This window comes from Prunus persica, chromosome G1 (assembly GCF_000346465.2).
Source record: "Prunus persica cultivar Lovell chromosome G1, Prunus_persica_NCBIv2, whole genome shotgun sequence".
In the NCBI taxonomy this organism is placed as follows: Eukaryota; Viridiplantae; Streptophyta; class Magnoliopsida; order Rosales; family Rosaceae; genus Prunus; species Prunus persica.
Genome location: NC_034009.1, coordinates 42,738,142 through 42,763,955, shown reverse-complemented (window position 1 = coordinate 42,763,955; position 25,814 = coordinate 42,738,142). Strand labels below are relative to the sequence as shown.

Below are 25,814 nucleotides of genomic sequence, written 5' to 3'. Positions count from 1 at the left end.
CCGAATCCTCAACATAGTTTCAGTAGAACTGATAATTGTTGGCTGCATTGTAGCTCAAGGGTATCCAAGGGGCTTGTAGCTCGAGGGTATCCTAGGTCGATTCTCTTCTCTTGGGTTAAGGTTCTCTAGTTTGAGATTGTATGTTTAACTTGTCATAAGCTGCTTATTTAAACGAAGTGTGCTCGGAACAAATTTTCTTATTTAAAAATTATTTAATGCAATTCTATCCAATTTTGAAGTTTATATCGACTCTACACCGTTCTTAAATATCATGTTTGTATTTTCGTTTTTGAAATTTGTGTGGAAAATGTATTTTTCAAATGACTTTGTAGGTTGTTCAAGGTGAACTCATAAAAAAACCAAGCCAACTCAAGTCAAAACTCGATTGATTTTTTTATTTTATATATATATATATATATATATAAATGATAGTAGAAACTATCCTAAATTAGTAATCAAATCAATCTTGAACACTGATATTCGGCTTGGCTCTTGTATACACCCCTAGCAACGGTTAGTTCCTCCAAGCTTACTATGCAGGAGGCCCGAAGTAAAGGTCAAAACCAACGCGCTTCGGTGGCTTGCAGCGATGTACGGATGTACACGTCAGAGTGATAAATTATAGAATAATACGGATGTACACGTTAGTATGTGATACTCTCATTCAAATATTGCCACGTATCTACTTTAAAATAGAAATTAAACTTTTTTTTTTACAGCTGGATTTATTTCTTAATTTTTATCTTATGAAATAAAATTAGAAAATTAAAAAACTTAAGAAAAAGGAAAAAGAAAAAGAGAATTCTCAACGGCAACCCCGAACCCAACACCTCTAATCCCAAAAACATGCCATCACCCATCTCCAAACTACCTGACATGACTGCCACACATCTCCCTTCCTCTTCCTTTTTCCTTTTCCTTTTTAACCCTTTAGTAATTGTAGGTAATGGAGTTTAAAGAGAGGTAGAGAAAACTAGTATTGATGATTATGATGATTATGATGATGATGATGATGATGAAATGGAATAGTGGAAGCGTTGGTGTTTGTGTTAATGGTTGGGAAATGTTAGAGTAAATGCAAAACAGAGAGACCCTTTGAGAGCATTGTTGTATTGTATTGATTGAAGTAATTGTTACCAAGGAGTTACAGTATTGGATCTGGGTTTGGAGATAGTATGATGATGGCAAAGGTTGTCATGATCAATTTCAGAGAAAGGGGAATTAAGGAAGATGAGAGTTTGGACGCCGGTGGCAATGGTGAAGAGGAAAAGAGACGGGGAGGAAGAGGAAGAGGAAGAGAGAGGGATGGCATCCATGGAACGCAGTGGGGTTTTAGGGGAGGGGCGGTGGTTAAGAACATTTTTTTTTTTTTTTTTAATTTCTACAAATTTTATTTCATAATATAAGTCCAGCTGCAAACAAATATTTAATTTCGGTTTTAAAATAGATATATGGCAATATTTAAATTGAAGTATCATATGTGGTATGAATGTACCACTTGTGTAATTTCTCGCTTGCAGCCCTGAATCCTGATGAACTTCAAATTATTTTCTGAATGATTTTTGCTCGACAAAGATATGGTTAATAAATTGGCTTAAATACACCGACAGACTAGGTTTAACGTGTATGCACTTGATCCTGTACTTGTTAAATTTACTCAAACAATAGATGTTGAACTGGTTGCAATGTCGGATTGGGCAGGTTAGAAGGCCTATTAGTATCAACAAATTTATGAAAAATACTTCCCTCCTTATGAGGTAAGTAAGAGTTTTTATATTCTTATCAATAATAGTGTGACATGTGTGCATAACTTTTTCCTTATGTGTTATAAATGAATTATTTTTGCATGTGTTAAACTATGATACGCATGAAGGAGAAGTATCACATTATAGGTAAGGAGGCAAATAGTATCCCAATTTTAATATTGGTATGATCATTTTCCAAAATATAAATTGATTAAAATCTATTTAAATAAGTAAAGTTTCCTGAAACTTTTGACCTTATGAAGTGACAAGACAATAAGTTAGCAACAGTCAATGCTGCGAAAAATAATCATGTTACACAATGAAGAATGTCTGCTCCCAAAAGTGCTATAATATTGTGGAAGTTTTAGGCTCCAACGAAGAGAGAAATGCAGAAGATGAAGATGATCCAGGGAAACCTTTGTAATTATTCAACTCTTCCCATACTACCTGCTCAACTTCTTCCCATGTCTTCGCCGTCTTGAGTTCGTCCCAGAGACTAAAAATAGCTCCCAAGACGTTGTCGTCATGCAAAATACAGTAGCACCTGCAGAAATGAATCCATCCAAAACTAATCAAACACCCACTCTCATGGTTCGGGCAACGGTTCATACCAAAGTTGTTAAAACATAAACAGCAAAGTAACCATTAGCTTCCTTTTGAAACAAATGATAGACTTAATCTATAATTTTTCCCATGTCAAGAGTCAGGACCCATCTCAGGCACCAAGACCAGAGCGACACAGTAAAGAATCAGTTGGCTGTGTCAGAATTCCAAGACTAGTGTTATTGTTACCTTGCCTTAATCCAAAATCTGCTGCATACCATTGTTGCTGAATTTTTCCATAGTTTGGATAGCGCATGGATAACGTAATGTATACCACATAAAATGTCTAAATTATCCCGATGTAAATGAAGAACATTAACTGACCAACTGCCAACTAAATTGTGAAAATGTCATAAGCAAGCATCTATAGGAATTATTACTTACATGGCATGGTAGGAAAGCCGTCCAAACTTATCGCCACCCTTAACAGACTCATTCTGTGACACTCCTCTCACTAGAGGAAGTTTATAGCTTTTTAAAAATTGCTCAAGGAGAGAGCGATCACCTCTAAATATATCCAAGTATATGGGTATCAAATCATAAATGGGGTCACCTGCAAAAGAAATAAAAGAATCAACCTGACAACAGTACATATGAGCGAACATGATATTAGAAAGCCAAAATGAAACCACTCGAACTTGAAATGTATCGAGCTGATTTACAGCCCTACTTTGTTCCAATTGAATAGACATACTGACTATAAACAAAGACATGATGAAAATAGCCTGCATTCCCAAATAGCAAAAGACAAATTATCCAAATACGAATACGATTATGCAAGTAATAGCAACACATGGAACACTATTCAATAATAAATACCAACCTATAGAAAGATCGCTGAAATCAAGAATGTGGTTAGGACGCCATGATTTACTCCCTGCACTGCAGCCATTGACATTCACCAAACCATTATTTACCAGGTCAGTGCCGTTGGTGTTCCCAATCAAGCAAGAATGAACACCACATGGTTCCATGTGAACATTGTCATCCATGATATCCGAGTGTATCCAGGAACAAAGTTTACCGACTTTGTTTAAGCCATTTTCATCCTGAAACCATAGATGGTCAACATGTTAAAAATCACATTAAAAATCTAAGAGAAATTGATCTTGACATGTTTGCTAAAAGGGTGGGATGTGGTAGAAACCTCAAATATGTAAAGCAACTTGTAAAAATCATCTGGGATGTATTCATTGACTTTCTCTATTAGTGTGCTAGGAATTGGATCTCCCCTGCACAGTGAAATTGAGATACTTAAGAGCTGTCCCTTTAATACTCTGTTACCAAGTTTAAAACATTAAGGATATCCATAGTTGGAGCTCAGATTGCACTCATAATATATTTGACCACCAGCACATGTACCAAAGAATAGAAGATTCAATAGAATATATCAGTTTTAAGAAAACCCAGTTCTGCAACACCACAGGACATCAAACATACAAACAGGAGCACAAAAATACAAAAATACAAGCATTGATACCAATAGCAGCACAAACATGAAGAAAAAAAAAAACGTGGCATATGTATAAGAAATATAAATATGGTTGAAACATATAAACATTGGTAAACTACATAAGAAATATAACAGATATGTGTTTAGCACAGTATGTTCACCCGAAAGTGAAATAAATTTGGTTGAAAACACCTTGCGCTTACTCAAGTATAGATGCTACTGAGGGGTTTGCTGTGTAACAATCTGTGTCTATCATAAACACAGCATGACCTCATCATAACTTTCCAAGAAGGTCAGCTTATAACTCTAAAATTAGGAATATAATAAAATATTGTCAACAGGACTATAAATTAAACAAGTTATGAAATCTAACAAAGGAGAGTTCTTGTGATAGGTAAGGAAATACCATTTACTCAAGCGACCTGAGAGATCCTTCTTCTTCCTGATTAGAGTTCTGATGAAAATATTCCATTCAGCTGGAATTTCTGGTTTATCAGGAACAGCCTCCATACAACCGTTAGTCAAGGGCAGATCTATTTCCTGTTCAACATCTGAGACATTTGAGATGCTGAGAGGTGGAAGGGGCAGGAGATGGAGGTTACAGAGCTGCTCTCCCAGAAAGGATGCTAAGTTCAGTGTGTCTTCAAATGGCATGGTATCTCTTCTGCAAAGTTCGAAACAAAACAAGGCCAATTAAGGAGCTATGCCAATATTACCTCTAACGAGTCTAAAAGGAAAAATCTTGAGCAGCACTTGAACTAAAAGAAGGAACATATGCACTACACTTACAACTCTGCATATATTTTCCCTTTGCACCGTTTTGTTATAAGATATGGCCATATCCGTGTGCCTTTAGTCGCACTGATGGGTTCATATAATGCTTTTCTGCATTCAAATTGTTTCTTACTCCATACACCAAAAGGAAAAACATCTGATTTGAACTTCTCAGGAATAATATTGCACTTAGCAATCACATCAGGAACTCTGTTGCCATCCCAAGGTACAATTCTATAAATTCCATGTTCAAGATAAATGATCCCACTTGCCAAAACATCAGGTATGTGATTTTTCAGAGGGGAGTTGAAGTTGCATAGGAGATTGTGAAATTCAAGCTGTAAATGCGCACAAAAATATTAGATATGTGTAAAAAAATCCTGCAAAGAAAAGAATTAAAAAGAAAGATAATACCTCAGTGCCTAAACCATAAAGCGAGGTTTCCAGCCCTTCCTCAACAAAAATTTTGACTACATAGTTGGTCAAGAGATAAACCTGTTGGAAATGATTAAGAGCCATTAGGAGAGAATCTTAACAAAATTTCACTCTCGGGCTGGACAGAATCATCTATTGCCAAAATACTCATAACATACATCTTTTTTCATGAAATGCCCTGAAGCTAAACATATTAACTCAAAAAATTAAGCTCTAATGAATCAAGAAAAATAAGAATAGAAAGGTCCTCCCTCATAATCTATCATCCCCTCAGCTGTTCACCCTAATGGTAATTTTCAAGGGGAATTATTAACATTTATAATACTTCTAGGTAATAAACCTCGTTCTATGGTGGCCCATGACGATTTTAATATGCTCTGTGGGCCTAATGTTAACTGATTATTTTCTCAGGAAATGACTACTCACTGGTGTCCTCACTCTTATCTCTTATAAAATATAACAGAAACTGACTACTTCAAGGAGATAAGTCAGCCTTCAAGCTTGGTAGATCATAATCCAAGTCATTTGGTCAGAGCTTGATTTGGAACATAGCTACTGATCCAATCCTGAACCTTCCTTTAAATTATACGTCACCACCACCCACAGCTAAGTTGATCTGGCAGATTCAGTGGTATTCATTACCTTCCTTTGTTAGATTTTCTTGTTGTTCTTGCTCCTAGTAATTCAAGTATGGATTCCTTATCCACGCATTGTACATAGATGTAATGCTTTAACAATATCTCGCTTGTTTCAAAAAATTAATATCATTATCTTAAAAAATTAATATAGAATGCCCTGGCATTGGTGAGCCTTAACAAAGTTAAATTATGAGTCCAAGACACTAAAAAAAGTAATAAAAGGCAGTATGTTCACTCCTGAAATGGAAACATCAGCAGACATATTGATGCAGGAAGCGTAGGACCTAAATTTATTAGTTTCCTAGATTCTCCAGTTTTCCAAATTCTAGTAGGATTTCTACTTTTCCAGATTTCTAGTTTTAAGTTTCCTATTTTATTTGGGTTAGGATTTCTATTTAAGCAAGGGATTTTTATCCTATTATGTCTAGGTTTTAGTTTGCTATAAATACCCCCATGTAGTTCTTTAAAATTCAGATTTGAATGTTGAGTAAACCTTTTCCTAGAACTCTCTGATTTCGTCCCTTCGATCTATATTTCTTCTCCTCGATCTCCGATATTCTTCTTTGTTCTACTGTTTGAGTGCTTAATCAATACCTATGGGCTGTACTACATCAATTGGTATCAGAGTCTAGTTTTCCAAATTCTAGTAGGATTTCTACTTTTCCAGATTTCTAGTTTTAAGTTTCCTATTTTATTTGGGTTAGGATTTCTGTTTAAGCAAGGGATTTTTATCCTATTATGTCTAGGTTTTAGTTTGCTATAAATACCCCCATGTAGTTCTTTAAAATTCAGATTTGAATGTTGAGTAAACCTTTTCCTAGAACTCTCTGATTCCGTCCCTTCGATCTATATTTCTTCTCCTCGATCTCCGATATTCTTCTTTGTTCTACTGTTTCTGTCCTTTATCTCGTCTTTTTTATATCTATTTCTTCTCCTCGGTCTCTTATATTCTTCTCTGTTCTATTGTTTGAGTGCGTAATCTAATACCTACGGGCTGTACAACATCACATATATTCAGAAATTTGCCACAGATTCTATACAATAAACTTTAACTTACAGGATTGCTGCCCGTGCCAACAGGAAGCCTTTCATCTTCTGTTGGAGAAGGCAAATTATGGTATGCACAAACTTCTGTGAGGCATTCTAACCATCTCTCCGCATTTAGTGCAAGACAAGCTCCCTGACATTCAGAGCAAAAAAATCATCACAATGCAAGTAAAAAGCAAAAGAAAAGAAACTGGAGGTTCACCTTTCAAAAAATTCAACTGAAAACAAGAAGCCCATAAGAGACAAAACATCGGACAAATCTTTCAAACATGAAGATGTTTACTATAGTTGTACATGCGCACGTAAACACGGTAGTTATGGAATGTGGAGGGGCATCCCTCAAAGGTAGACGTCATTGGGAAAGGATCTACCATTTTACACATTAAAACCTGGGCAAGAAAGTCCTTATCTGTCTTCTAGGATAAAGCAAATACTCTTAACTCTCTTAAATATATGTCACCTGTAACCTCTTCATTAATATATATAAAAGCCAATTTGGCAAGCAAAAAGAATAGGTTAAGAAGTAGAAGTACCTTCCAGATTAAGTCTCTCATTCCTGGTTTTCCCAACCAAAGCTTAAATAACCATTCCCTCATTTCTCGTTGCCCTATGCAATTGCCTGAGCTCCAAGGAGAGTTGTAGTGATCTCTCTCTTTGTCCAGATACATGGCTAAGAAATTGACATCATAAGAAAAACCCTGGTAACTTTTTTGTTGTAAATTATGGTCATTATAGGCACCATTCCTCATACTTCCACTTCTTTGATTTTCTACAGGTTCGAGAGTTCTGACTCTTTTCTCTTTCCTAGTCAGATCTGAGAAACTAGAATCATCTCTATCATATAGTATATTATCTGTGGCATCCTCATAATTGCCTTTTTCATGTGCAAGTAATCCAGCACGGCAAACTCCCTTATGACGATACCCAGGTGTCATATCCAAACACACAAACTCAAAGTTTTTGGGATTGACAAAGTTCTGAGTAACAGCAATACTTGGTTCCAGATTTAGGACGCAGTGCCACCATCCACTTGGAACGAAAATTGTTTCCCCTGGCAGTTGGGTACACTCTATTGGCTTGTCTTCATCAGCAAGAAGTGGATAAAAATCTAGCCACCACTGAAACACAAGAAAAGGAACCAATAATAACAACTTAACACTCACAATAGAAAATATGAAAAATCAGGGGATTGGAATTATCTGAAAAAAAAATACCTGCAGTGAAGATGGAGTTTCAATATTGACATCACCATCTTCTTCGTTTACATGTACTGTGACACCTAGAGGTACCTTTCCTGGAGGATACAGGGCCCACCTTCACAAACATAATAGCTGGGTTACCTCCTAGACTTCAATTATTTAATTGCAAACAGTCCCAAAAAAGAAAACAAAAAAGATGAGAACAACATTATTCAGCCAATTCAACAAAAGGGAAATGATGTATGGTGGAATAATCATGAGGGCAGAAAGTATGTGGTTTATGGAATGCATTAGATGAATATTTTGATGATATTCCTAAGTCTTTCTTGGTCAGCAGTATCCTCATGCTTTAGGCATAAGATCAGGACCTATCCATTAACGATCAGATTAAGGAGAACTTGGGAGGAGTTGGGAAGACAAAAAGAATAAAGAAAAGATCAGTAAACCAAATCCAACCTGGACTACAAAGGAGCACAAATGAGACTATAATTGGTACAAAATTTAGAAACAGCAGCAGAACAAACATAGTAATTTCATAAAATGCAACAGTTTTATCAACCCCAGGTCCTCAACTAGCACAAGCATAAGCTGTACCTCTTAACTAAATCATAGAATGGATTCCATTAACAGCATCATATTCTTAACTACATGAGTTTTTGAGGAAAAAAAAAAAGAACTTTACCTCTTACGTCCGACTAGTAGCGTATTCCAGGCACTGGTAAGAGCCGGATCAACATGCCAAGAGGCACCAGACCTCTGTGGCCCAATAATGAGCCATCTAAATGGAGGTCGCTTCTCTCTATCTAAAACATCAAAAAAGTCCTCTTGAAATAGATCAGGTATACTGTAATCTTTCAACAGGGCCGGAACAACCTCTCCAAACTGCTTTTTTTTAAAAAAGTTACATTGCACATCATAAGAATAAAAAGAAAAATCATACAAATATGTACTCACAGAGACACACAGACCCACTGAGCACCTTGTGATCGAAAATATACAGGGGATCCTCATCATGCTGAATCTTCAAGTATGCAACATAATCTTTGAATTTCATTGAGACTTTGCGTGCACTCCTTTGCGAAATCTTGAAAGCTATATCTCCATAATTCTGCAATAACTGGTCAAATGTCCATGTACACCTTGCAGGCCAAGCATCAGCCAATCCAGTGAGTAAAACCTGGTTAATTTTTTGGCAGCAAACTATGTGAATAACAAAAACCACCAGTCCGTATGTGCAAGCATAACTGCACACTAATCTTGATTACCGATTTGCAACTAAAAATTCTCAATAGTACAAGAACTTCTACTAAGTCAAATTTTGGCATATGGAAAGGTCAAATTTGATAAAACCCCAGGTTTTCATCTCCTGTTCCCCTTTTTTTCTCCCAGAATAAAATAAATACCATAGAGAACACTAGTCAAATGGTGACTACAATCAAAATGTGAAACTTTTCGGTTCTATCTGTAGTTTAAAACTGCTTTGGGAAAACAAATAGCTAGTCACGACATGCTAGAATTTGCAAAATTGGAGATGAAAGCTTGGTAGTAAACTTTAGGTCATTGGGGGAGTGCGGAAATTTGAAGCTGTGAAATCAGAAGCATGGCCGAAGCGGGCATAAAGGTGCTGGTGATTTAAGGATTAAAGGGGGTTTATTGGTTCCTTTTCCAACAAACGTGGCAGGCTGTGGTAGTGAATAGTGACAGATGGGGTTGTGTTTAGTAAAGTGTTACTGGTAATGATGCCGATGGGATGGTAACAGAAAGGTGCTAATGTTGGTGCTGCGTTACTGGTGATCATGCCGAGGGGATGGTAATGGAGGGTGTGTTGTGGTTGAATTAGCAGCAGGGGCGGTATGTTGTGGAAAAGGGTTAATTGAGTGGTGGCAGTGGTGAAGATATGAAAAAAAACATTCCTGAAATTGGAAAAGAACTATCTTTGATTTGTTCTGTGATATGTCATCAATCTCTAAAAACTTAAAACACATTTGTGGGTCATGATCCAACTCCTATATGTCCAAGCGGGCCCAATGAAAGAGCATCCTTCTCTCTAATGTAAAACCTTAATTTAACAGAAGATTGTGTCTGCATATAATCAATGGGAGGAAGATGGAAATCTTACTCCCACTGTGTTAATTAAAAAATGAATCATCATCACCATACCGGTTTCCTCCCATCATAGTCACGAGAAAACTCTTCCAAAGTGGGGTTTTTCTTTCTTTCCACATTCCCATCGTCAAAAGAAAAACTATCTAATGTGGTATGGCACCTGTAAAATCTTCTGTACAAGAACAACGAGTTGAATCCTGCAGCAAGTGGATAGGCAATAACTAAAACCTTCAGTGGGGAAATAAATAAATAAATGAATATACTCAAAGAAGATTTTGCACCATCATAAAATAACAAGAGCCTCCAGAAGGTGAGCTCTATTCAAAATACACGATATCAATTACCATCAAAATTAAGTGGTTTTCTGCAAGCCTCATCACATTCATATGGTACATGCTCTCTGCATTCAAAAATAAAAAACCGTGGTCTCAAATTCCAAAAACTTAATGTAGAGATAGAAAGCAAAAAAAAAAAAGCATAATTTATACTCTGATACATACAAATGCAGTGCCGTCTTTTTCCAGGAACCTTTATACTGAAGTGGACCATCTAGTCTGCTAAGGCATATACTCATCCAAAGCGGCTCTTCATTGCATAGTATGTACATCACACTGCATACCAAAGAGCGGCAAATACATAAGTAACAGGAAAAATGAAATCTTTGGCCGTGTATGGAAAAAATGAAATTTAATCCAAAACTAAAATCTAAATTTAAGAGCATCTCCATAAGATTCTGCAATTGAACCAATGACCAAAATGCTAACTTTGAATCAGACCACCAACATTTCACGTAGAAACACGTATCGAAATCCCAAAATTCAAAATTCAAATGGGAAAAGGGAGAGCTAAAGAGAAAAAAAAAACAAAGGCGGTGGATTGAAAAACCTGCTAACGGAAGCGAGACGAGCAACGTCGCGAGGGGTCAGGTATTCCAAGATGTCACAGATGAGGTCGTCAGGGAGGGCTCGGAAGTTTCCGAGAGCATCCGGCCTGCGATCTCTGAGACCCAACGCATGGGCTTCAGAATTCTCCATTGCAATTGAACTTTGACAGAAAGCTGTATGTTGTGAAATTGTGAGTATGCAACTGCAAGAAAAGAAGAGAAGAGAGAGAGGGAGAGGCGGGGGCTTTGGGTTTTTGCAATCGGATTTGCCGCGTCGATGTAACGTGTTTCCGTGTACGCGGAATTTCAACGCTATTTCGAATTTTCCTTTTTTTTTGGGTTTTTTGGGTGGAGAGGTGGACCAAATATTCGCCCTATACGGTGTGTTAAAGAAAAGCGCGAATATAGCAGCTATTATTCTCTTCCTTCTTCTTGAAATTTTTGTGCTAATTTCCCTCTTGAAAAAATTCCGAAAATTATTTTTCTCTATTCTCATTAATTATCTTCGTACATTTACAACCTTAGCAAATAAATTAAAGGGATGATTAAAAAGTCCCCTTTCAGAGCCCATTACTTGGCTGGTGAATATGGAAGTCTTGTAAAAGGGGAACCTAAATTAATTGTAGAGAAACCAACCAAATGGTCTCCTCCTTCAGCTAGTAAATATAAACTGAATGTTGACGCTACTTTTATTCCCGAAACAGGTGTGGGTGGAATTGGCGCTGTTGTTAGAAATGACAAAGGGGAAGTGATAGCGGCTATGGCCCTTCCTCTTGCAAGTGCCACCTCCTTTAAACATGCGGAGATCATGACGTTTCTTTTCGAGATGAAATTTGATCGAGATGCTGGCTTTTCTTCCATTTTAATTGAATCTGATTCACAAGGGGTGGTAAATGATGTAAAGAAGGACGAGGAAGAGTCATAGGCATCAGATGGGCATCTTATTGATGATATTAAGAGGAGTCTGCAACACTTTGAAGATGTTATTATCTCTTTTAGGCCAAGAGGGGGTAACCAAGTAGCTCATTTTCTAGCAAAGCATGCTCTTAATTGTAATACTATGGTAACTTAGATTGAAGAGGTTCCCTTTTGGCTGGAATCAATTGTAAACGATGACATGGTTGTATCCTCTTAATTGTTATCAATGAGTTCTTCTTTCGCAAAAATAAAATAAAATAAATAAAGTCCCCTTTCAGATCTTGAATTGTTTAATTTAACTTAAGCAATTGAAAATATTTTCTTTCGAGAGTTCGAATATAATATCATTGGTCATTTTGATAGACTAAAAAATATGATATTTTTACTTGTCTTGCCACATCAACATTTTCATCTCCGAACTATCTAACAACATCAAATTTGTAACATTTTTGTAAAGCTAATATGGTGCGTGACGTGTTGCCTTCTTATGTGACAAAGGTATAACTTGTCTCATCCTCTTTCGTGAGACAACTAAAGGAAAAACCAGGCCAGTTTCACGATAAATTCTTCCATGGACCTACCCCATTCAAGACTCTGTCCAGTTTTCATTTGCTGAGCAGTTCCTGTCATCTCTAACCCCAAGAAAAAAAAAAACATGTCCTCTCATTCATACGAAGAACAAAACCCATCAATTCTGACCCAAAGACACTCGGGTTCAATTCGAGGACTCAAACAAATTTGGGCTGACAGATTGATTTGAAGACTTCACCTACCAAATCCAAGGTTCATAAACTTTGTGGACTTCTTCTTTATTCAACCTTTATTTTTTCGCTCGAAGTTAGTAATTCAACTTGGTCCACCTATTATGTCCTTATGTAGCAGGCTCCAATATGAATTTAAAACAAGAATATTATTCACATCAAATTGTAAGAACATTAAATATTAAAGCACCAAAATTGCACGCATTATCCAGTCAACGTTCCAATTTATTTCTGTTTCCGTTCAAAGTCTCAAAGCATCACTTCCAGTATACACATACAACACACATCATAAATTTAACTCTAAAGACGGTGACATATTACACAACCACTAATAACTTCAAAAGAAAAAAGAAAAAAAAAAAAAGAATAACCACCAGAGTGTTTAAAGCCTTAAACCATTCTACAGACCTAACGAGGTGACGGAGCTCTGTGACTTGATCCTTCTTCTTCTAAGGCGTTCGGCGATGATGAAGGCAAGCTCGAGAGATTGTGAGGCATTGAGCCTTGGGTCACAGTGAGTATGGTAGCGTGAGCTAAGGTCATCAAATGTCACAGTGCGCGACCCTCCAATGCATTCTGTCACATTCTGGCCTGTCATCTCTAGATGAACACCTCCTGGGTGGCTTCCTTCTTGCTCATGCACATCAAAGAATGCTCTCACCTCGGCCTGGACAGATAACAAATAATAAAGTTTTGGTACAGGTGAGACATCCCTTTTAATTAAATATTTCTAATTCGCACGACTAAACAGATATACTCATATACAAGGTCCTACCAACCACAGAAAACAACTCATGTAAAGCAATATCCAACCTACCAAAGTAATAATTATAAATTAAGAAGGCATCAAGGAAAGCATTGTGCAAAAGAGGACTTTTTTCGTTTCTTGCTAAGAAAATGAGTAGCTTGTGACGCAAGATCGATTCCAAGTCAATTTCAAAACAATCATTTACCTATCACCTTTTAAAACATTCCACCAATATTTTCTCCCTTTTTCTCCAACCCCCACCCCAAAAAAAAAAAAAAAGATCTTACGACTGTTATACCTAACGCCTACAAGTCTTTTCCCACCTAATATACCTGAATCTTGCACCTTCTTACGAGTGAATTGCTAGAAGATGAGGATGTCTTTCTTTAAAGCTACAGAATGCCCACCAAACGGGACACTTGATGGCTGCCACCACCCCAAACAAACTTCTAAATTGTTCAACAATATGGACTGTGAAGACCAGAAATTTGGCCTTGTCTTAATTGCAAAAGTTGGTGGATGACTAGGATCCATTAAGTGAAGAAGCCAATAGCAAAGGGTGACAAAATATTGTCGTTCAGTGGGTTCTCATGATTCATGAAAGCTAATTTAAAATATGGAAAGCACCATGACTACAAGCATTTGATTAGACAAAGCTAACAAGCACATACTGAAGCAATGTGCAAGAAAAATCAAAGTTATTTTGTGTTCACATGGCTGCTAAGCTTTCAACAAAATCATTTATTATTTACTCTATTAGTTGCACTGAACCAACTTAGCCTTTATATTTATTATCACATCAACTAAGACAGCTTAAGTTCTTTCTTCTACTTGTTCCCTTTTTCCTATTTCTCATTATACTTCATTTTCATCCTAAAATGGTTATAATTCTTGTTTGTGTTATATATTCCTCTATGTGTTTCAAATGGCCAACGTTCTGCAGTATAAAGAAACAAGTGACCAGCATATGATTTGAATTCCAAAGAATAACCTTTGCCCACAAACCTACAACACGAGAACAGTAAAGCTAACAGTTGAACAAAGCAAAAAGGAAAAAGATAAGAATCATACCCTTATAGCGTCAAAAGGGCGTGTTTTGAGGCCACATGGAGCTTTTATGGTGTTTCCATGCATTGGGTCACTAACCCATGTGACAATCTGTCCTGCCCTGCGGACCGCCCGAATAAGATGAGGAAGTTTCACCCTCATGTTCTCAGCTCCCATTCTTGTGATCACTGTTATCCTACCGGCTTTATTCTGAGGATTCAAAATCTCAATGAGCTTAACAAGCTCATTTGGATCCATCTTATCGCTCACCTGCATCACAAAGAGTGATCCTATATTAGTCTCCTCCACAATAATTAAATTCCATAAGAATGTCATGCACATTAAAGTACAAACTGCATCAAAATCACGTAGTAGTCAAAAGTGAAGTTCGACAAAACATGATTCATTTCAATTTAGTTTATTATTACAAACTTGAACCTAATATAAGAGCCATTGCTCCATTTACACATAGCAATATCATTTTTCTGTAATCTTAGAAACAAGAGAAAGATGATTTGATTGAACAGGACGTATGCACCATATGAGATATGAATTACCTTAATTCCAAGGGGATTGGCAACACCTCTTAGGAACTCAACATGGGCACCATCCAGTTGCCTGGTACGCTCACCAGCCCAAAGCATATGGGCAGAGCAATCATAGTAAAGGCCGGAAGTTGAATCCAACCTAGTAAGAGACTGCTCATATGGCAAGAGCAAGCACTCATGAGATGTCCAGAACTCAGTGGTTGTCATGATAGGGTGGTCAACTGTAAGTCCAGCTGCAGTCATGAATCCAAGGGCCTCATCAACCCGGGAAGCTAGCTCCCGGTATCTACCATGCCAAAACAGGATAAACATGTTATTAGGTAAAATTATTACCAACCCTAATTAAATTAAAATTCAAAGTTTGATAAACTTAAAGTCATATCAATATGACATTCCAATTGTGCTATTATTAGAAAAAATTTTGGTATGAGAATTAACCAAATTGAACACAACATGCTAGTTCCTGGTGCCATGCCAAGATCATGATAACCATGTATGAATACCAAACCTAACCAAATTGAAATTAGAAGCTTGGCACACTACAAATCATGTGAATATGATTCCAACAATTTTTTGAAAAACAACTTGCAATGAGTCATTACCGCCTCAAAAGGATTGTGATTTTGGATTATTTGGAGGAACAAACCAAAACACCGTCAATTAAGGTTAAGTATCCATCACTATCCACACTCGCACTAAAAGATTACTCAGTGTGGCCCGAAAATTCATTGGCGAAAAGCAGACTAAGATTCTGCATGTGCATAAATCTTTGCGGGGAAAAGCACAAAAGACATAAAAAGGTTAAAAGGTCTTTACGCATCTAAAGGACGAATATACTGAGTATATGAAATGAAACAAACAGACAGGCAAGGCAATGATAATGATTTGACGGTATATATGAGATAAACTCATCAAACTCAGACCACATCAAACTCAGACCAAATAAAATTACTTTCTCGTAAATAAGTCTTTCGCTTGTGAAATCCAAGTTCCACTGTCACCAATCTAAAATAGTAAAACTGAGGAAACATACCTATCACCCTGCTCGCTGTGCTCTGTGAAATCCAAGTTCCACTGTGTGACCCTCTGCATAGCTGCATAACCACCAGTAGCGAAGGCCCTGAGAAGGTTGAGAGTAGCCGCAGATTGACAGTAGGCTCTGATCAGTCTCTGAGGGTCCGGAGTCCTCGACTTTAAATCGAACGCGTCTCCGTTCACATTGTCCCCTCTGTAACTCGGCAGCTTCACACCATCCTTTTCCTCAAAAGCATCCGATCTTGGCTTCGCAAACTGACCCGCCATTCTTCCCACCTAAAAACCAACCACGACCACAATCCACTTTAATTCTCAAAACTACATACAAATTAATCAAATTCCAATAAAAACAACGAACCCAGAAAAAAAAGTAAAAAAACAATCATGACCCTGATTCATAATTCCCTTCAATTCCCAAACTTCCGCAGAAATTACTCAACTTTCAAGCAAAAACAAATTACCCAGAAACTTTCATATAATTTAGAGGAAATTCCTGACCTTGACAACGGGCATTTGACCTCCGAACATCAGAACGACACCCATTTGGAGGAGAATTCTGAAGGTGTCACGAATGTTATTGGCATTGAACTCCTTGAAGCTCTCAGCGCAGTCCCCGCCTTGAAGAAGAAACGCGTTGCCCATGGCGGCCTCACCAATACGCTCCTCTAGGCTCCGAGCCTCCCCAGCGAACACAATAGGAGGGAACGATTCGATGGTCCGAAGCACCGACTCGAGATCTTCCTGATTTGGGTAGTCGGGCAATTGGAGCGCCTTCTTGGATTTCCAGGTCTCCACGCTCCATTTCGCCGGAACCGCATTGTGGGTCTTCGCCGAAGAAGAAGGAGACGACGTCGTTGGAGCACTTTGCTGCTTAGTTGGCTTGTCGGAGACAACTGGGTTCTTGGCAGGCTCAGCTGCATGAACGGCCACGATTGGCCTGACGGGCCTGATGGGCAGAGAGGGTTGGTGAGTTCTCGGAGAGGGTAAGAGAGACTGGCCTTGGCCTTGAATGAAGGCAGATTTGGTGGGAATCAAAGAGCTGCTGCTTGTGAGAGCCATTATTATTGGATTTTGTAAAGATTTTTCTCTTCTTCTTTTTTTAATGTTAAAGGTACAAATGAGATCGCAGAGAGAAATCTCAGAGAGTACCTGAGGAAGATGAGTTACAGATTGAGAGGGTTTTATAAGGAAACAGGGTGTCTTCGCAGAGACGCGGTGGTGGGCAGTTGAGGCCAGAGCGTGGGTAGTTTTGGGGTTCTCTTGGTATCGAAGGACAGGTTTGTAATTTCGATTGTCAACATTTTTGGAAAGAAAGTCAATTGCTTGGAATGAGTTGGTATCTTTGCAAAGGGTAGGTGGTGGTGAAACGAGGGTTGGTAAATGATATGATTAAGAGGCTGCGTAGGCCGTGGGAGCCGAGCTGAATTTTATTTTGTTATTTTTTTTCGTCGGTCCATCTGAATTATTATACGCTTTACAAAACAAAAATATGAGTTATAATATGGTGTTCTATTATTTCAAACGTGGAAAATGCTGCAGCACCAATCACATGGGTGGTTCCGTGATTAAAATGTGAGCATGGAACAAGATGATTTACACCTTTTGTTTTTTAGTCGAAAAAAATTTAAGAAGAGATTAGCTACTCTCACTATTAGCGTCAGGACAGACTCACAACTTCGAGTCGAAATGGCTTACGTGTGGCACCCAACTGTCAGCTATCATCGATATGAATTTATGTAAGAAATTACATATCGTGTACCAGACTACTGATAGCAAGACTCGAACAATGGTGAGACTACACAGAATGCAGTGACCTTATCAATTGAACCAACCCACATTGGCAGGTGATTTATACCTTTTATATTTGAATCTTTGGACAAACAAAGAAAACACGTAGATATACTCAAAAAATTGTACGTGATGTTTATATAAGTTTATCTTCAAGAATACTACGATAAATAGTGGGAGATCCATAAAATTATATTTAGAGAATGCAATTAACTAGATATCAATAATTTTTAGCATTTATTAAAAAAATATTTTAAAGATGTTTCATTTTCTTTATTTTTAAATAAAATATAAATGATAAATTAATAGGAACTTTTTTGTTGCATTGAGTAATCGACTCCACTAACTCCAAATCATGATATCACATTATGTTAGAACTAAAATAATAATTTGTGTTGTAGTAGAGTCGATTTTTGAGTATTTAATACATGCACTTTCAGTGTAACTTATAAATCAAAGTTCTTATAGATAGTAGCAACAAAGCGTGGTTCATGTTTAAACCACTCTTGCATTTCAGGTTTTTTATTTATAACAAAGCACGTTTATATTTCGGACCCAAAAAAAAAAAAAAAAAAACCCCACATTTTTATAAAGAGCAAATGATAAGCTAAGCCGAGCCGAGCTAGTCAACGTATGGCGGCTTGGCAGAATTTAGTTCTATACCACCTGGTTTATTTGGTGTTACAAGAAAAATAAAACTCTACAAAACGGAAATAAAATAAAGTTGTTCAATTCAATGGACTGAAGAAAATGAAGGGGTATGTATGTCTGTCCCTACTCACCCACCTACCCTCCTCCACTTCATGCACCACCAACTCTCTCTCCTACCCCCATTACACCACCTCTCTCTACGCTCGACACGTGTCCTTCAACTTGGCACCATGACTTGGCATATTCCCATGGCTTCCCTTGCAAAGCGTGCATCAAATTCTGGTTGTTTGGCTTTGGCAGATAGCCTGACTATAGAGAGGTCCAGTCGGTGTAATGGATCACATGTGGCCGATCTCACCCAGCTTGCGTCTCTAATTGGTCTGCATTTGGAAATCTTCAAAAGAAGCCCAAATTGACTTCTGAATTTCTAACGACTTAATTGTACTCGTGTCAAATATCACCTTACCTCGTGTTTTTTACAACGTCATAATTTCCTCATTTACGTTTATTATGAATTTTACGTTGTCCTATTATTCTTTGCATCGTCCCATTTTACCTCTTTGCATTTTCATTTTGTCGTCAATTTTTTTTTGTCATAACTAACTGACTTAATTTATATCTCTACAAATTACAATTTGATATATATGAATAGACAAATCATTAAAAATATAAATAATAAGAAAAATTCATATGAACATATGAAACCGTTACTATAATAGTTTTTTATAATTAATTTATATTGACATTTTATAACTAGTATCTTTTTTAATTAAATTATAAATGCAATTATAAACTTTCTCAACCAAACAAAAAAGAACGGATGTACATTAAATTTATTTGTTGGGTTCGGCCCAACATATGCATTTTCATGTCAAAAGATTGTTTCCTCTTCCATTCCCTCCTGCCGGACACGGGAATTGGAAAGTGATGATACGTTATATTTTGGGACAAAAAAAAACAAAGATTTGTTACTCCAATCAGGCCAAAGCACCACAGCAGGCATGTGAAATCGTGACAGACTGTCAAATTTGGTATCATGTAAGTCGAGGACCATTCTGAACATTTTGGACCCCATGATCTATCAGTGTTTTTTATTTAAAATAATGAAGTGGGCTGAAAGCCTAAATAATTGTTGGATTGGACCCCATCAATTCAATTTGGCTGAAAGCCTAAATAATATATCAACTTTAAATTCATTTTTATCAGTATCTAGTTTTTTTTTTTTTTCTTCCAAGCTCACATGTTTTATCTTATTGTTGTTTAGGAAAGGTTTTGAGTTCAAGTTCTAGTATTCGTGTAGTGTGTATGAGTTTAATAATATTATCGCATCCTCTCAATAAGAAATGTCTTTAAAAAAATGTTATTATCTATATACATTTTTAAAGTTATTATTTTATATATGTATATATATTAAATTACTAAGGTTTCTACAAGATTATACGAGCATCTTTACACATAAGAATTCAGTTGTCCATCTAACCAAATAGCCTACTCTCCTTCGACATAGCCATCAGAGAGAACGTTGCCCATGATAGACCACCTCCCGCCACCCTAAAGTCTCAATCGTGAAAACTTTCCCCCCTAAAAGTAGGTGGATTGCAATACATGGGCCTCGCCTATTTTAGTGTGTTATGAAGGCACGCCTGTGGTAGGAATCTCAGGGGCTATTTTGGTCTTTTTGTATTGTGATGAGATGAAACTTATCTAATAGTTAGGTTATAGTCTGTTAATTAGATAGGAATTTATGTTAAGTGTTAGTTTTGTGTTGTTAAGTATTAGTTTCTGTTGTTGCTTAGCCAATAAGCACTATATTAGGAAGCTTTCAGTTCAATTAGTAATTAGACTTGCAATCATTCTAAAAAAACATCAATTAAAGTTCTGATTTTTTTAACATTGAGTTAAGGTTGAAGAGGTTTTATCATTTGATAATCTCAAAGACTGTTTTTGGTCTTTTAATATTGTGTTAAGGTGACACTTATTTAGTGGTTTTGTCGTAGGTTTGTTAATTAGTAGGAATTTCTGTTAAGTGTTAATTGTTTCTTAGCCAATAAGCAACTATATTAGGAAGCTTTCAATTCAATTATAGTTTTCAGGTTTACCATTTTGAAAAACAATCAATACTACTGGCAGAGGAGAAATCAAACCTAGAACTTCGGATGCAAGAGTAAATATTCTTATGCTCATCTTCGTCTCTTTCCACCTCCAATATCACTTATATACAAAGATAAAAAAAATAAAAAAGAATTCAAGCTGCCACAAAATTCACTTAAAAAAATATTTTAGATATCCTCTAAACATATGATTTAAAGTATGGGTCTTTTGATATAGGTCCAATTTTGAGTTTGCACTATGAATGCAGTCCACTCTCTTATAACATAGAATTAGGTCCAGCGACTCAATAGGCCAGCCAAGTATGCAAAGCCTTGGCCACTATTTTTAAAACATTTACACATATTGTCATTATACAGTCAATCCTCTAAATTTTATTAATTACTACAATCAATAAATTAATATCACATTTTTACAATTAATCTCAATTTATCAAAGGCTTTCAACTAATGAATTCCTTATGGTGAGGTATGTACGTCTTTGGGTAGTTTGATTTACCTACTTTGCAGGTTTGTGTATGCCTCCTTCATAGGTAATTTCATATCATATATTGCCTCCATAGGTAATTAACATTCATATGCATACCTCCTCCATAGATAAATTGCCTTCATATGTATACCTCCTCCATAGGTAATTTACCTATTCACACCTAATTAATATTCATGTATATTCCTAGTCCATAGATAATTATACCTCCTCCGTAGGATTGTAAGAAGAAAAAGAAGGAAGAAGATGAACAAGATTAAGAAGAAAGATTACAGGAAATTTATTTATTTATTATTTTGGTATCAGCGCATGTTTATGAGATTTTCAAAATTAAAATGGATAGACAAGAAAATATTTTATAAATTCAAATCATAATTAACTAAAAGGTCAAATACAGTAATTATTGACCTAATCAGTCTTTCCCGATTTAAATCATAAGGGCATAATTGGTACATAAAAATAAATTTAAAAAGAAAAAATATATATGATTACATCATAAAATTAGAGGAGAAATGTAATCCTATGTGACATTGAAGTCATAGGACTTGAATTACTAACAATACGTGTATAGATTGCACCCAAATTCTATCATAAGAATTGAACTTATACCGAATTATTTATTTAAAGTAATTTGTTGTATCATATATTTTGATTGGTTCATGTAGATAATTGTAACTTAGCCAAAATAAGGGGTGGGGGGAGGGCGTTGTACACGCAAAATGCATGTGTGGACACAACGGATAGAAATGATTATATCTTACGGACAAATCATGTAGTTGAGCTTTTGTATTCTTAATTGCTCTCTTATGCAACAAATGCATGAGATGTTAAGGGAGTGCAAATCGTACTTGTTTTCTCCTCCCAATTCAAGGATCTGATATATTTCATCGACGGAGAATAATAAATAAATAATAAATATATACACGTGTCATCACATAAATGAATTGATAACACTAAATAATTGTACTGCATGATGTTTATATCCAATGAGAGTATATCAACAATAACAACACCAGCATCCACCAAATATTCATCTAGAATTGATGGTAGATACGTACATTCATCCACTGTTTATCCAAGGACTAGATCACTTGTTTGGTTTAGGGTTTACAACATAGCCGTCATGGTAGAGTTCAAAGGCTATTCAAGTTGCTGCTACTCTCATGGCTACTGAGACTTTCGCTTCTTCAATGGCTTTACAAATTGCTTCTTTTACGCCTCTAGGTTGAACGGAAATGCTATAATGAGGTGTTGAGTTGAGCGCACATATTTGTTGGATATGGATTGGCATTTCTTCTTGAGGTGATAAAAAATCCTTCACAATAATATTGCTGATTAAAATGTAGCCCACCCAATCCACCAATCTTGGGTTTCAGATTGGGCTATAAGGTTAATATTCAAAGCCAACTCTTCATACTTAGACCCAACCCAAGTAGAGCAAAATGCCTACTCTCATTGGGACTAGCCCAAGAATTCATCACAGTTTTTATTTTATTTTCTAAACAAATTCACCTTTTTATTCTGGAAAAAAACAAAAAAATTTCAATTTTACACTCATTTCTTCTTCTTTTTTCCCAAATTAATCGGTTTGTAACTTGAAATCGTTAAGAGAATTTATCCAAAATTCCAAGACCAATGTGTGACTAGATAGGCTGGAAGTTGGAACTCACAACAAATTTTATTCTTTCGTACTTTTTATCTTTTTCATATATGTAAATTTAGCCCACATCATTACCAACTCTAGCCATCTTCTCTAGCTCCAATCTGTACGAAAAACCTAGTTTGTCCAACAATGTTTGATATTAAAAAAAACAAAAGAGAAAACGAAATCAAAGCATTGTTGTTCACGTGATATGCATCTCTTAACTCTAAAGAAGTTCACATCTTAGCTTAGCTTACCTTCCTTAAAAATTTCTCCTGTAAACCCTAGATCTTGCTCTTTGGTCCTTACACCAAACTGTTCTGTACTTTTTTATCCAGGGACCACCTCTCAAATTATGAAAACTTATTGGGCCCCCCAAAACCCCTATCTGGTACAGTTTTTTTCATCTGGTGGGCATTGTTTGTCCAATTTGAACAAAAGAAGAAAAGGGAAAGAGAGCCCCATACATACCCAATCCAGAAGAGTGTTCTTTTTTACTGTTTCTGAGCTTCACAGTAATTTTTAAACTTTGTACTGCAAGCGACTGCTGCTGCATCAATCAGTGCATGTGCTTTGCGTTTTGTTTGTTGTTAGAACTTGACAAGGTAAAAGTCTTGATGGGATTTGAATTCTGCATGGCAATGAAGGAGAAAAATGGCTAGTGTTTCTGAGTGAGCTGTTGTTGGGGGACCAGACTGAACCAGTGGACCAGTACTGCTTGTTCGTTCCATCATCAAGAATTATGAATTATGGGGCATCTTTATATCACATCACAGATGATATTGAGGAAGGAGAAATCGAATTTAAAATAACACGAATGCTCTATTTTATCTCAACTCTTCTACATTAATTTTCGATACATATCCACACAGTTTAGCACTAAAACATAAAGACAACGAATTTCGACCTCTCTCACTCTGAGCCATGTATATTTGAAATGAAGAATAATTCTTGTTGTCTGTCCAAAAAAAAAAAAGTAATAATTGTTGTTAACTCATGCAGCCTAAATAGTAACCCACATGCCTCGAGGGAATTTCTTGGAGCTCTAAATTCTAAAACTCTAAAATCAAACTCTTTTTTTTTTAAAAAAGGGTTATTGAAAGATTGGTCCAACACAAATATCAAAAAGGTCTTATAAAATTGGAAATGAAAGGCCTAAAACTTGAATCACATGTGGTCATGTGAGTAATGTGGTCATGTGAGTACTCACTAGTTAATTATATTGACATATAAGACAAAGGAAAAACATGCGTATCTGAATCAGATATTCAGAAACATTCCTTGGAAGCATGCTTGATGAGCAGTATTGACTATCATACACCTATAACAATCTCTACTCAGATCTGGTAATTGCTCTCTCTCTCTCTCTCTCTCTCTCTCTCTCTCACATGTATAATAGTTAATACCAAAAGTCCAACTTACTCTTTTATTTCTTTTATGCGAGGTAAAGGGTAATAGGCAATCCGAATACAACTAATTCTTATATCCTCACATAAATTTTAAATTTTCAAAATTTTCATCCACTTTAATCGAATAATTTATTTAGAACAAGTGGAATTTAGTTCTCAAACTAGTTATAGTTCCGATTCATTAGAATTTAGGGCATGTTCACTCACCTAGAAATGGAATGAGAGTCATTTCTATTCATGACCACTCATTTATTTACTTGCATGTTGGGAATGAAAAGTGATGCGAAACTCACATGTAATTATGACTTTGATTCTTGATATAGGGGCAATGACATTCCGGAATAGGGAAGGTGGTATTGGTAATCAAATTGGTTTTCATTTTGATTCTTAACAATAGTAAACAGATTTAATCAGAATTCGTTTTGTTTTCATTCTGATTCCTAATAGTTAGTAAACAACTTAATTGGAATGCTTGACTCCGATTCCAAGCTAATCCGATTCCTGAATAATCTAATTCATGTTTATCCCAAATCCTGATTCCCTTAGTAAATAACTTATAAGGAGTCAATATCATTCCTATCCCGATTCCACATAGTTTAGTAACCACCTTTAATGGGAATTCGGATTTCAACTCCACCTCAATTAATGCCTCATAACCCTAGTACAAATTAAAGATGTTGATTTTCCCACTTCCCTTTTGTCCACTTATACTCCCTTTTGTTTTTTTTTAAATTCTTTACTATAACAAAAAATGAAGTGTAAGTGAACAAAAGAATAGTGGGGAAATCAACTCCCTAAATTGAAACACGTAGCAAGCTTATAAAGGTGCCTAAACTTTACTCTTTTATTTATTTATTTATTTTTATTGGCAACTGGAAAAATTGTATGATCATGACTTACTCATTAAATACCATGTCTTAAAAAAGATTTTTTAAATATATTTTTTATTTATAAAAGTCAATATAATTTTATTAGATCAATAAAAATAAAGAATACAAAGGACAAAGACTGTAAAAGTAACCATTCTAATAACAATATGGCAACCATGGGTAAAACTTCACTAGTGACTTGAGTGAGTTGAAAAATTGAAACGATGAGAGAATCACACTCGAAAATAACTTTTTTAAAACTCCTTTCACCCACCATAATTTCCTCGAATCTAATCCAATGACATCAAAGACAAAAACTAATTGTTAACCGACATGACTCTCTTAAAAAAATAATTCTAAAACTTCATAATATGTATAAGATTCATTAATTAACGTCTCACAGTAACATGCGGCATGTCTGTTTCTTTCTATTAATTAATTAAGTGATTATGGGACTTAATTTGGATGAAACCATCACCAAAGGCAACGTCTTTTTCACTTCAATTGTGTAATTTAAAAAAATAAATTTCATCTCTCTCATATTGCTATTGAGATAGCTCCATTTACCGTTTGTCTTCTTTATATTCTTTTTTTCTATTAATCTAATAAAATTTATCGCCTTCTTATCCAAATAAAAAATGAAAAATTGCCTAATAAATTTAGGCATGTGCTCAGTTTTCTCACCAGCCTCCAAGGCTATGGAAATTATTTGAGACGACTTGTGTCCTCGGCTGGTCGGTTACCCACACCACACAACTAAAGCACGTCCCCAAGAGTAGCTATCTGTCTCTAATGACTAATCTCTAAGCCAAGAAGCCAACTCCAAAAGTCCTCAAACTTTTGGAAATTTCAATTTTTCATAGGAGCTGTGGATTGAGCTATATGTTGCTTTCCAAGTATGTCTATGTCACGTGACCTCA

The 25,814-nt window shown here is 36.1% G+C and overlaps 2 protein-coding genes across 4 annotated transcripts; both read right to left on the bottom strand.

Annotated features, from left to right (window-relative positions):
• On the bottom strand, positions 1,898-11,255 carry LOC18792907 (F-box protein At1g78280). 3 transcript variants are annotated; one of them, XM_007226964.2, is made up of 16 exons: positions 10,886-11,255; positions 10,501-10,611; positions 10,345-10,400; positions 10,055-10,197; positions 8,874-9,071; positions 8,577-8,776; positions 7,910-8,009; positions 7,229-7,813; positions 6,706-6,828; positions 4,990-5,070; positions 4,591-4,913; positions 4,208-4,465; positions 3,496-3,580; positions 3,172-3,397; positions 2,733-2,901; positions 1,898-2,289 (listed from the first exon to the last, which is right to left on the bottom strand). In XM_007226964.2, the coding sequence occupies exons 1-16, from the start codon at positions 11,032-11,034 to the stop codon at positions 2,091-2,093; spliced, it is 3,006 nt and encodes a 1,001-aa protein (XP_007227026.1). In that variant the 5' UTR covers positions 11,035-11,255; the 3' UTR covers positions 1,898-2,090. The 3 variants fall into 3 exon arrangements, with proteins under 3 accessions (XP_007227026.1, XP_020420111.1, XP_020420117.1); XM_020564522.1 differs by having other exon boundaries at positions 8,577-8,697; positions 8,849-9,071; positions 10,886-11,254; XM_020564528.1 differs by lacking the exons at positions 10,055-10,197; positions 10,345-10,400; positions 10,501-10,611; positions 10,886-11,255 and having other exon boundaries at positions 8,849-9,019.
• LOC18789124 (phospho-2-dehydro-3-deoxyheptonate aldolase 1, chloroplastic) lies at positions 12,767-17,553 on the bottom strand. Its single transcript, XM_020565193.1, has 5 exons — positions 16,439-17,553; positions 15,939-16,216; positions 14,915-15,191; positions 14,382-14,627; positions 12,767-13,229 (listed from the first exon to the last, which is right to left on the bottom strand). The coding sequence occupies exons 1-5, from the start codon at positions 16,997-16,999 to the stop codon at positions 12,963-12,965; spliced, it is 1,629 nt and encodes a 542-aa protein (XP_020420782.1). The 5' UTR covers positions 17,000-17,553; the 3' UTR covers positions 12,767-12,962.